Here is a 13,849-nt window from a genome sequence, read left to right as displayed (position 1 = left end):
CCATGGTATCCTTCCCCAAAATCCAGAAGCCAAGTTTAATCATGAGAAAACACCAAAGAATGCAAAATGAATAAACTAATATGCCACAAAACACTTGACCAGTGCTTTGTGCTTTTAAAAGTGATGAAAACTAAAGTCACGAAAAATAAGAGAAGATTAGAAAATTTTCATAATTCGGAGGAGACTAAGAAGACACCTAATGACAATACAATTAGGTATCCCAAACTGGATCCCAGAAAACAAATAAGACACTGAAGAAAATGAATGAAATCATGTATCAATGTAATATAATGCAATCAATGTTGATTTCTTAGTTTTGACCTATGCATAGTGGCTTTGAAGGTATTAACAGTGGAGCTGGGTCAAGAAGACATGGATTCTCTATATTCTTCTTACATTTATGTAAGTTTACGATTATTCCAAAATAAATTTTCTTTTTTTTCTTTTTTTTTTCAAAATCAATTTTAAAAATGCATATGAGACCACGCTCCTTTTTATGGTAGATTATATAATGAATGTTAATACAGTCAATGATTAACAACCAGACCAAGTGCAGAAAAATGTCAAAACATTTATTTTATTTTAAGCCAGTAGATAGTTATCAAAAGGGTAGAAAAATCACCTTCTCGATATCAAGGAGAAGAAAGATATCAAAAGAGGTAAAGGGCATATTGTGACAGCTTTTGTCTGGTGGGCATTTCCCTGTCCAGAAGACATGGCTGAGACTAAGCAGTGCTTTGATGACATTAATGTGCTAGGAAGCAATAAGACTTGTATGGGTGGGGCTTTGGTAAATCCCACATACTTCAGTCTAGACTCCAAAAACAGGAAGCCTAAAGTAAACTGGAATTAAAGCAGCTGTTACAGCTTTGTGTTATCGAAGTCCCAGAAATTTTACTCCCTAAAACTGTATTTTTTTAATTTTTAAAATTTATTTCAATTCAATTTAATTAACATATAGTGTTTATTAGTTTCAGAAGTATAATTTAGTGATTCATCAGTTGCATATAACACCCAGTGCTCATTACATCACATGCCTTCCTTCATGCCCATCACCCGGTTCCCCATCTCCCCACCCACCTCCCCTCCAGCGACCCTCAGTTTGTTCCCTAGAATTAAGAGTGTCTTACAGTTTGTCTCCCTTTCGATTCTGTCTTATTTTGTTTTTCCTTCCCTTCCCCTATGTTCATCTGCTTTGTTTCTTAAATTTCATGTATGAGTGAAATCATTTCATACTCCGTAAGATCAGCCATATTGCCACTGCCTGGTAGAAGCATCAGAAAATCCTCACAATACCATATCTTAGGCCTCAAATGATTTCTACATGCACATTTAAAAATATAACTTCTGTTTTGTAAAAGTGAGAAACATGAGCACATAAGACATCAGAAAAAAGAATCAGCAGATCAGGTAATATACATCCACAGAAGCCAGATATTAGAATTATCAAACAAAAAGTATTAAATAATTGTTACTTTATGCTCAAGGAGATAAAGATAGAATATTAAAAATGTACATATAATCTTGTTAAACTTAGATATCTATAAATCCATGCAATTTCAATTTAAAATTAAATGCTAAACTATTCAAAAATGAAACAAAGATAAATTCTAGAACTGAAAAGTATAATACATGAAATCAAGAAGCCTATGAATAGTTTGAATAGCAGATTTTTACGTAGGTAAAGAGAGAATCAGTAAACTGGAAGTGAACCAGAAACACATACCTAAAATCAAGAATAAAGGCCAAGAGGTTGGATGTATACAAAAGAGTATAAAATATACAGTGAGAAGTTCCAAATTATTTTTTTTTACATTTTTTTAAATTTTTATTTATTTATGATAGTCACACAGAGAGGGAGAGAGGCAGAGACATAGGCAGAAGGAGAAGCAGGCTCCATGCAGGCTCCATGCACCAGGAGTCTGATGTGGGACTCGATCCCGGGTCTCCAGGATGGCGCCCTGGGCCAAAGGCAGGCGCTAAACCACTGAGCCACCCAGGGATCCCCCCAAATTATTTTTAATTGTATTTATAGAGGAGACAAATAGGAAGGAAGGAGACAGTATTTATAGAGTTAATGATTGAATTATTTCCTGAACTGATGAAAGATGTGACTCTGCAAACATACCAACCAAATAAATCTCAATCCAGAAATTAAGAAGGTATCATCCACTGCAGTGCTGCTCAGAACTCTGTGCAATGACGGAAAGGTTCTATTCTGAATAATTCAACATGGTAGCTGCTAGTCACATGTGGCTATTTAACACCTGATTGTGGCTATGCAACTGAGCACCTGAATTTTCATTCTATTTGAGTTAATAAAATCTAAATTAAATAATACCATATGGTTAGTGACTACTGTATTGGGGAGTGCCAATCTGGAGCATCATAGTAAAGATTTTTATCTTTAAAGAAATCAAAGAAAACAGGCAATAGGTAAATTATTCAATAACTAAACTTTTCTACATTAACAATGTAAACCAGAAGACAACAACATGTGCCAAAAGAAAGAAAAAAAGCTGCAACTCTGCAATTCTATACTTAATACAATTATCCATCAACATTGGAAGTAAATTCTGTTATATGCCTAGTTTAACTCATATTGGAGATAATTTTCCATATTGGTCTTGAAATTGTGCGATACCAAGAATTGTTTCTGGTTTCCCTCTATTCTGAGAAGAGATCTCAGTGTGACTCCTTTGGCTCAACTGAGGGAGTTGTTTACTCTCTAAACATTTCTTTTGTAGGGGGATGCCTGGGTGGCTCAGGGGTTGAACGTCTCCCTTCAGCTCAGGGCGTGATCCTGGGGTCCTGGGATCATGTCCCACATCAGGCTCCCTGCCTGGAGCCTGCTTCTCCCTCTGCCTGTGTCTCTGCTTCTCTCTGTGTCTCTCATGAATAAATAAATAAAATCTTCAAAAAAAGATTTCTGTTGTAGGATTTCCTTTTTTCCTTTTCTTTCTTCTTCTTCTTCTTATATTTTTCTGCATTTACTGGTTTATATGTTCATTTTTCTTACTTGAGTATTACTTCTCTGGGAAGTTTTGAACATAAGTACTAATAATTTTATTTTGGGTGGTATCCAAAAAGCATCATTTTATAACTAAAAGTTAGTAAGATTTGTTTTACAATCATTGGTCTGGGAAGTACTGGAGGTAAGCATCCAAAAATTTTAGAATATTCCCACATTATATGGCAGATGATACCCAAAATTGCATTATAAAGATATCCTAGGTCAATTTATACATTAAACTAAGTCATGTATTCAAGAAATTCAATCTCTGAGCAATTAACTAACCAACCCAAGATCCCACAAAAACTAGAAGCAAGACGAGAACCCAGTCTTCCCATCTCTTATATGTTCTTCTATATTATGACACCTCAGAATTAGGACTCTTTCTTCCTGTACTGGATCCAGCATCTCTGTCTCCTCTAAATTCTTGAGTTTATCAACTACTAACTTTAAAAAGAGAGAAAAAAAAATCAATTTCCAGTGTTGGTCAGGGTATCTGGTTACCTGGATTCTTATCTCAGTTTTGTTACCAATGAGGGGGAAGTTTTGGAGAATATATATCACCTACCTTCCCTGGACCTGTTTATTCCAAAAAGTAAGATGTTTTACAAAAGTAAGATGTTTACAGTAAGATGTTTATAAGACAGGAATTTCAGGAGACGTCTGAATTTAATTCTAACTCTTAAATACTACCACTTTATTTCAAATATTTTGAATTACTTTCTTTTTCTAACACCTAGTTCCCTATGAAAAAGAAATAGGCTTAATTAAACACATGTCACAGGGAAATCTGAGCAAGTAGCTCCTAAGAGCCACTATCGATGAGTAGTTGTTAGTAAGTGTCTAGGAATGCAAATAATATAGCCAGCTGGGCAAACAAACAACATTTCTGTTTGCTCCATGTCAGTAGGCTGACCTGGTCTAAAGGATGGAGAACCATCCTTTGGGTGGGCATGCATTGGGGATATGCCTGTAAACCTGTAGGTTACATATCTATCTAAGAACATTTTAATATTGTTCGATCAGTTTCTGAATTGGATCATTTTTTCAAGGTAAAAAATAGCTTTATAAATATTAGATAATTATGAGTTCTGGTAAATACGAGATCCAGGGGGAAAAATAATAAAAATTCAACTCAAATATATTATCTCTGTGCTCCATCCCTACTCCCATATCCTCAGGCCAATCTGGCCGGGAATTGGATGTCTCTGGGCACAAAGCAAGTTGAACAGCTGTTTGACTCCCTGCATTTGACTCCTTGTCATTTGGCAGATTGAAATCTCTGCTGAGAGTACCATTTGGAATTTTTCTTCTCCAAAACTGATATTTTTGAACATGGAATCTGAGACACAGTGAGGCACTAGAATACATTCGTAGAATAATATGACAATAATTTGACAAAGGGAGAGTGATCGATTTATGTCAAGAATCTAACTTCTCTGAAAAATGTTTAAAAAGATAATCCTCGACTGGCTGAGGTGGACCTCACGGATTATGGATATGGGTTTACTGAAAATGTGAATATAAAAAATGATACTAGCTTCAGGTGTGTGGACGAGTGAGGAGCGACTGTCAGATTGGAGTATAAATTGAGATGTATATTAGCAGGTAGGACAAAAGTAGCCAGGCCACAGCTCCTGAAGGGAGACAGATTAGGGAAATATTGGAGCATCCGAGAGAATCACTAAGTCAAGGTTAGGGTATCTGAGAGGAGACGACTACTATGACTGATAATGATGGTTATTATTATTACTATTCAAATATAAAAAGAATTAATGCTTACAGAACACCTAGTACCTGTCTGTCAGCACTGTTATACTGCGTCAAATGGAATAATTCATTTGATTTTCTTAATGATCATATGAAATAAGAGCTATTATTATTTTTCCCAATTTATGGGAGATGAAACTGAAGCAGAGAAAATTTCAGTCACTGGCTCAAGATCACACAGATGGTAACAGGGGAAGCCATGGTTTGAATAAATATAAAATCTTGACCAAAGGGTAGGAGATGCTACAGAGAAGCTGAGCACTTTTGAATTAAGCATATGATAGGAAGCCTGACCCCAAACAAAAAAAACAAATTTAGCCCTATGTGGCGAGCACAGGAAAACACCCGAAATCCAACAGAATGCCCTTCATATCAACTATATTTTTCCCTAAATTTCACCTCCTTTGTCTCCATCTGGAGACCAGAGTACACACACCCTCCGTGAAGGTCTTAATCTTTGTCCGATTATTTGCAATCTTGATGTCAGAAAAGTCTCTCTACGTGTGAAACTAATCACTGACTTGCTGACTTAAATCCATTTCCGCTTTTCTGATCTTTATTGGATGAGGGAGACACAGAGTAGATGAAGGTAGTTAAAATTCTAATCACCTTGGGTTTTTCCTTTTTATTTAATAACTCATTTAAATGTACTTCTGCTAAATCCTATTTTAAAATCTCCCTGACATTAATTACTGATATATTCACATCTTTCTGACAGGCCGATTTCAATGTACTTATGGTGAGTTTCCTCCTCTTACCTCTCCGTTTTCTAAGGGATGTATCTTGGAATAAAAGGAAGTGCAGATGACCTCATCATCTTTGGCGTATGATGGGGGTCCGGTGCGGGGATAGATATTGTAGAGAGCTAGACACTCGGTGTCTGTCACCGCATGGTACTGCCAGGGCCTGTAGTCAACACCATCAAGCGAGCGTTCCAAAATCCAGTTTCCGGGCCGAGGGGAGTTTGCTGCTTTCACAATCACATAGGCGATCTGGAACACCTGGGAACAGTGGCGACAACAGCGTGCAACTTTGAATTCCAAAGTATTCTCACCATTTTGTTCTTCACATATAAAGCTTAATGCTACAGTCAATTTTATTTCAGATTTTATTCCGTAACCCTATTACGTTCCCTGAAATGATTTTACTGTTGCCTGTTCATGCTTAATGCCGTTTGCTAAAACGAGATGTTTCATCTTGACAGCCATGGCTTTAAAGGAAAATGGGTTATGATGAGATTTTAGTTCTCTAACAAATCATCGACATCATCTCATCTGATTTTTAAAATCCCATTATAATCATGATCACCTAAAGCATTCATTACGCACCAATTTACTCACTGTACTGTGTTAGAAAGTACAAGGTATGAGTTAGAAATTCCATGTGTGGGTAAGTGCCTTAGAGTTTGGAAAATATACTCAAGAATATCACCGCATCCTCAGAGAAGTACACGAAGGTGGAATTAGTATGAAGAGCGAAAACAACAGAGCTTTAGAGGCACAGCCCTGTGTTCAAATTGTGGCCTTAGCATTTATGTGACCTTGGACAGACGATTTTACTTTTCTGAAATTAGTTTTCTTTTCTACAAATTAGGGTAAATAATAAGTACGGTACTGAGGGACAACTTGAATTAATGAGATAATACATACAAAGTATAGGACTTGTAAATAATAAATATCAATTACTTTCCAATTCTCAAATAAAAAATAATGGAGAAGAAATTCTAGGACCTGCAGAAAACTGACTGAAACTGATTGCAGACAACTGATTGAACATAATAAGTGAAGGGTGAGTACACTTTCTGTGTAAGAAGTAACCATGTATTTTTTTTAAAGGAAAATAAAGACACGAAGTTACTATATGTCAACAGAGTGACCATTGAGTGGACTGTGGCAATCCTTTATTTTGAAATCTACATAAAATATGAAGGCATAAAAAGTAAACATTCTAGATGTTTTGTGATAGTGCATAACCAATGTTACCCGAAGGAATAATGCACAAACATTATTGAGTGACATTTATATGCAATGCCCCGGGTAGAAAGATAGATATAAACTAGTTTAAAATACAGTCCTACCATCCATGGGTTGATAATACATTGTAATAAGAGACACATCAAAAGTACTCTGATAATAAAGCAAATGATATGTTTTTTGTTTACTAAATGCTCTGAGATGGGGGGAGCCTGAAAACACTAAGCTCTGAATAATTAGAATCACTGGAATGGTAAAGTGGGAGGATGGACTCATTAAAATGTGACCAAAGGACCCACTGGACAACAGAGAGAACACAGAGGGGATTGTGAAAGGAATGTTCTGGAAATAAACTTCATCTGCTGCCCAGTTTTGACATGAGGCCTTCATAAGTGCATATACAGTGTCCATGGTCAACTCCAAGGGATCAAACTTAAAAATATATAAAGTTAGTATAGAAGGGGCAACCTTAAGAGCTCTGATGCTGGGCTTTTGTGGCCTTTAGGAGAAAGAACATGAGCACAAGTGTGCCACCAGAGGAACCATGCGCCATCAAATGATTGAAAGTAGGGTTGGAACAGGCCTTTCAGGCACAGTTGTAGAAAAACTATTAGAATTCTGAAATAGCCTTCTGTACTTGTTGGTAAATTGCTGCTGCCCAAGCCTCCCACATGCCTCCTGTCCCCTGAGACCACTTTTCACCTCAGCATAGCAAGGAACAGCTGAGACATCTGCTCTGATTGGTCTGGGCTATCGGTTCTGTTTTACTATCAGTCCAGGTGGGAAATACTATGAATCTATATTTACAAGGGTATACAGGTAAGTATCAGTGCAAGCAGACACACGTATTTACGTATGTGTGTACATGCTTGGACATTCTGGGGAAGAACCTGCACGTATACGTTAAAGCTATTACCACTGACGTTTGAGAATAAGGAGTCGAGGAGGAGGAGAGATTTGACTTTTCATCCAATCTCCTGCTATGTTAATGTATTAACATAAATGTCTTAGTTTTTTTTAAAGATCTAATTTGTTTATTTGAGAGAAAGAGGCAGAGATAGTGACAGAGACAGTGAGCTAGAGCACAAGCGGGGAGGAGGAGTAGAAACAGGCTCCCTGCTGCAGAGGGAGCCCAACGTGGGGCTCGATCCCAGGACCCCAGGATCATGACCTGAGCTAAAGGCAGGCACTTAACCAGCTGAGCCACCCAGATGCACCAATGTCATAGTTTTTAAAAAAGTTTTTTTTAAAGTTTGTTTTTTAAATAAAGAACAATTAAAGCAAAACAAATACCAGAGAAAGAACAAGATTAGGAGTAAAATGGAACATGATCAATCCTTATCCAAAATATTTGTTGTTTCTGCAATTTTGGGGTGTTTTTATAAGTAATTATCTCTATTAGACAATCCACATTCAACAATTTATGCATGTGGAATTTTTTTTTATAATAAACTCACTGAGGAGCATACGAATTGGTTAATCTGATACAACACAGAGAGAGTTCTTTCTACTATAAACATAAAGCTCTAATCTCAATTTCTGGTAATCTTAAACTTTTCATGGCGGGGTTTATAAAATGACAAAAAATACAAGTGACTAAATTGTGAGCTCCTCAAGGTCAGAGACTAGAGCTTTTATATCTTTAAAGATGTTACAATCCTTATTATAACTCTTTTGAAATAGTGGGCATCCAATATTAATTACTTTTATTTGCATAACCAGAGTTATAATAATGTACTATGATGTTACTTCTATGAGTTTAACACCTTTTTTCCCTGTTATGTCTTGATTCCCAGTCAACAGCAGCATGCTTTTTCACTTGCAGGAACCAAGACAAGCATTGCTTAGGTGTTCATCATATTATGTGTCTATGTACCAAGAAAATTACTTAAACTCTTTTACCCTCTGTTTCACAATGTTTATTTTCCAAAGTCAAAATCATGGAAGAAGATATAAGGTGATGAAAACAAAACACTGCATGTTCTTTGGAAAAAGAATCTATGTATCTATATTTTTTTTACATTAACATGTTTCCATTCAGAAAAAAAAAATGCACAAAAGTATTTTTAAATAGAAAACAAAAAGAGAAATAACAAAGCATAATTAGGGATCATAGGTACCCAACGTTAACAATAAAGGCACACTGAGGTAAGAGATAAAGAGCTTTGTTTAGAAAGCAGATCAGAAGGCAAATACAGGAAGAGGCCAAATTCTCTTAGAGCTACAATGTGGATTTATGACTTAGGAGCTTCTGTGTTGGCTCTGGAATAATAGATGAAATCCGTGAAACAAAGTTATACTAGAAACCCCACAGATTCTTTCTATAATTCAATATAGCAGCCAGCATTAAGTGACATGGAAAAGCAGTCATTGCCTTAGAGAATATTAGAAGAGCCCCATTTCAAAACAATATCCCTCTTTCATTTATTTTCTATGGATTCTTTCACATTTCATGCAAAATTAATTAAATTAGTTGGCATGTAGTATTTTGAATAAACTTTTAAGAATGTGGTAGACAGCATTATTGAAAAACACAATGAATAGAAGTATTCTTTGAAGGCATCAGAGAATGCTGTGTAAAATTTTTAACAGTGATGTTCTAAGTACAACAAAATTTTAATGACCCTCATAGAATAATTCCCTAATGTACCTATGCCCTTGTATTAATTATGTCTTGTGTTTTCACTATAAAGACTCGTCAAAAATCCGTAATTATTAAACCTTTTCTCCAGATGAACAAAACCCTAATCTGTGGTATGCAACAAGGAAAGCAAATTCCTCACTGTAAGAAGTATAAGAATGCTGTGACAGCTAGGCTTCAATGAACCTTAGATTGTAACACACAAGACCCCAACTTTTTTTTTTTCCTGTCAGGGCATTTTTTTTTTACAAACTTCATACCTTAAAAAATTCCAAATAACTTTTGAAAAACATCAAATGTCTAACATTCTACTGTAACAGAGATAACTTCCCATTTCAAACTCCATTCAGATGTCATCTAGCAAAATATCATGCAATTACTTCACTAATGTAGCATTAAATTAGATGTTCCTTTTATTATGTGCATTGTATTAAGAACTTGATCTCATATAGGGTGGAACTGGTGGTCAAAATCTTTCTGAAGAATTCTTCAGTCCCACACTAACAAGTAATATATGACACTGTAGGCAGGGATGCTTTTTACCATCATGGCTGAGGTAAGATGATACTGGAATAGCACTAGGGTGAAAGAGGGGACCTCACGGCCTATAGCAAGCAACCTAGTAACTGGCTATTCTAGATGCTGCCCTGGGCTGAACAGCTCAGCTCACCTAAAACCCATGCAGATAAGTCTAACACCTACAATCACAATCGATTTATAACACATGAATTGTTCAGTCTGGATTTTTTTTTTTAATATTCTCTGCAATGACTCTCAGAAATCCACTGTATCCCAGTTGCCTTATATTCAGAAGAATCACAGGTCTAGGAAAATGCTACCGAAGAGTACTGCATTCTGTGGATTTTACTGAGACTTTTGAGTATCACTGGTATGCAGTTCAGAGAGCTAGGTCAAAGTATGCATCCTTAATGATGTAACAAGGCCATAGAATCTCAGTTTCCTATAAGCCTGATCCCCATGAAAGCCATAGAAATATTAATAATGGACACTCTCTATGGAGGATGACATTTCACCTTTCTCATAGGACTTGATCTAAATTACTCTTTCATTTTTTCCTGCCTTAATCTCTCAAGGGAACCACATGTGGTCATCTAATATCTGTTCACTGCTGAGCTTTGCCTCCCCCGCCCCCGACAGTGCTGTTGGTGAACTTCCTAAAGCAAACAGTTGCTCACATAACAAAACTGCTTAATTTTGAGAAGACTCTGCTGTAGTCTAGCACCTGCTCTTGCGAGTTTAATGTTTCTATGTGCTGTGATGCCAAATCCACTATATTTAAAAAGTCATCTGTATTCTCAGTTCTACTAGCGAGTTTGTCAAGTTCTCTGATTTATCCATATAGGTTCACTGGCTTTCAGGAAACAATGGGAGCTACATATTTTCAGAACCACAAAGGGTTCCATGAATCAGGTGTTTCCAGGCATGGTATCCATTGGAATAAGCTGGGAAGCTTCCAGAATTAGAACGCATAATCCTAAAATTTTCATGGAACCACAAAAGACCCAGAGCCAAAACAATCTTGAGAAAGAACAAAACTGGAGGTATGTACACAGCTCTGTGTTTGGGTTGATAGACGCAGTAGGTGTAATTATCCACTTTGACCTGAGACCTCAAAAGAGGGGATAAAGAAATAAAATAGAAACCAATAAGAAAAAAATAAGAAGGTAAGAACCATCCAGCTTTTTTCTGGAACATGCATGATAGTTGGCTGATGAGGGATAATAGAGGTCATGGCCTCAAGCACTCGGGAGTTGCTGGAGCCCCCGAGAAGACCTACAGAACCTCACAGAGGCTGATCTGAAGAGAAATCAGGGGTAAAAGAGTGGGGCCAGATACAGGGATTTCACTGAAAGTCTGAGTCCAATATAGGATTCACTCAAAGACCCATTCTCATCACATCACAGGTTACCAAGTTCTTACTCCCCAGCAAAAATTTCTGTGCAATCACAGAGAAGTGGCTCATTACAATCTTAAAAATGCTCTGAAGAGATGAATCTACAGATTTCGAAAATACTATTACTAGACCCTGTTTAAATCAAATTCCAACAATAAAAGCTTTGAAAGATGCGCCAAACTTAAAAAATATTAACCTAGAGATACCAGCAATTATTACTTTCTGGGCGAGTTTTATGTCTCTTATAAATTTAAAACTTCACTAAACCTAGAATAATGTGGTGAAGTCCAGGACAGCCCTCTTGTCTGCTTATAATTCCTTTCAGACAAATTCATTTACAATAATTTTACATACTAAAATGATTTGTAAGGATCACCCAGTTGCCCTGTACAGCCTATTTATTCCGCTCACCACCACCCCCTCCCTGCCAACTGTCGACTACAGTTGCTGAGCGTCAACTTAATGAGTTACAGGAAAGCAAATGTGTGATTTCAATTCGGAGTAAGTGCTTCCTGCATTATGAGAGACACAGAAACACTAGCCTCAACTGAAACAGGTTTTTTTTTATATTAAACTCACATGAAATGTATACATTTGAAAATGAACTACCCTACCACTCTACATTCCTAAGAAACAATAATCTAACTGAGTTTATCCTTTGAAGACAAAATGTTCAATTATATGTTGAAATTTATCTTTTACGGGCGTTTTAATCAATGCTTAATAATTTATGGGAAAGTACTTGAAGGATTTCTCTTGCTCTTTCTGCAAAAAGGGAAATCTCAATTTATAGCTCTGGAAAATAACAAGACTTACTTTTTAGCTCTTATTAAGTGTGTGTATATATATATATATATATATATATATATATATATATATATATAAAGAAATTTCTTTCTTTCTTTTTTTTTTTTTTTCACTAAAAACAGTAGTTTTTCTTTTCTTCCCAGAACTGGACAAGTTGATTACAAAGAAGATTTGGAGGACTTGTCAAGCAAGAAAAGCCAGGAAAAACTGAGGTGCAAGAGCACTAAATGGAGGGATATATTGTTAAATTAAAGAGCAACACGGAGAAAATTGCAGTTATATAAGATACTGCTATTTACTATGAAGGGATGACATAAACAAACAGAAAGACATTCTATGCTCATGGACTAGAAGAACAAATATTGTTAAAATGCCCATACTACCCAAAGAAATCTACATATTTAATGCAATCTCTATCAAAATACCAACAGCATTTTTCACAGAATTAGAACGAATAATCCTAAAATTTTCACGGAACCACAAAAGACCCAGAGCCAAAACAATCTTGAGAAAGAATGAAACTGGAGGTATCATAATCCCAGATTTCAAGATATACTGCAAAGCTGTAGTAATTGAAACAGTATGGTAATGGCACAAAATAGACACATAGATCAATAGAAAGAATAGAATAGATGAATAGAATAGAATAGAATAGAATAGAATAGAATAGAATAGAATAGAATAGAAAGCCCAACATAAACCCACACTTACATGGTCAGGACAAAGGAGGCAAGAATATACACTGGGGAAAAGTGTCTCTTCAGTAAATAGTGCTGGGAAAACCAGTCAGCTACACTCAAGAGAATAAAACTGGACTACTTTCTTATACTACACACAAAATAAACTCAAAATGGGTTAAGACCTACATCTGAGACCTGAAACCATAATACTCCTAGGAGAAAACACAGGTAGTAATTTCTGTGACATCAGCTGCAGAAACATTTCCCTAGCTATGTCTCTCCAACCAAGGAAAAGAAAAGCAAAATTAAACTTGTAATTAACAAAGCTTTAAATTAGCAGACTATGAACAAAACAAAAAAGCAATTACTGAATGGGAGAAGATATTTGCAAATGCCTTATCCATTAAGGGGTTATTATCCAAAATATATAAAGAACTTCTACAGCTCAACACCGATAATAATAATAATACAATTAAAAATGGGCTGAATACCTGAATAGACATTTTTCCAAAAAAGACATATAGATGGTCAACAGACACTTGAAAAGATACTCAACATCACTAATAATCAGGGAAATGTAAATCAAAACAACAAAATATCCCCCTCACACCTGCCAGAATGGTTAAAGTCTGAAACATAGGAAATAATAAATGTTGGGAAGAATGTAGAGAAAAACGAACCCTCGTGAACTGGTAGCAAAAATGTCAATTAGTATAGTCACGGTGGAAAACAAGATGGAAGTTCCTCAAAAATTAAAAATAGAATTGTCATATGATCTAGTAATACCACTACTGGGTATTTACCCAAGGAAAATGAAATCACTGATACATAGAGATAATTTGAAAATGAAAACATTATATTTATGGAAGCTTTGTTTACAATAGCCAAGATATAGAAGCAACTCAAGTTTCCATCCACTGACGGATGAACGGATAAAGATCTCACACACACACGCACACACACACACACACACACACACAGGAATAAAGTTCAAACATAAAAAGGAAGGAAATCTTGCCATTTCCAACAACTAGAGAGTATAATGCTAAG

General features: G+C 36.0%; 1 protein-coding gene across 3 annotated transcripts in view; it reads right to left on the bottom strand.

The window, feature by feature from the left end:
• Positions 1-13,849, bottom strand: part of LAMA2 (laminin subunit alpha 2) — a 583,497-nt gene that overhangs the window by 396,124 nt on the left and 173,524 nt on the right. For all 3 annotated transcript variants that reach the window (XM_049115400.1, XM_049115407.1, XM_049115415.1), the window contains exon 4: positions 5,542-5,784. In XM_049115400.1, coding sequence (XP_048971357.1) covers positions 5,542-5,784 — 243 coding nt within the window. The remainder of the gene's footprint in view (positions 1-5,541; positions 5,785-13,849) is intronic.

This window comes from Canis lupus, chromosome 1 (genome assembly GCF_003254725.2).
Source record: "Canis lupus dingo isolate Sandy chromosome 1, ASM325472v2, whole genome shotgun sequence".
NCBI classification, from domain to species: Eukaryota; Metazoa; Chordata; class Mammalia; order Carnivora; family Canidae; genus Canis; species Canis lupus.
Note: the sequence above shows the minus strand (reverse complement) of the source record. Positions and strands in the feature narration are given on the sequence as shown.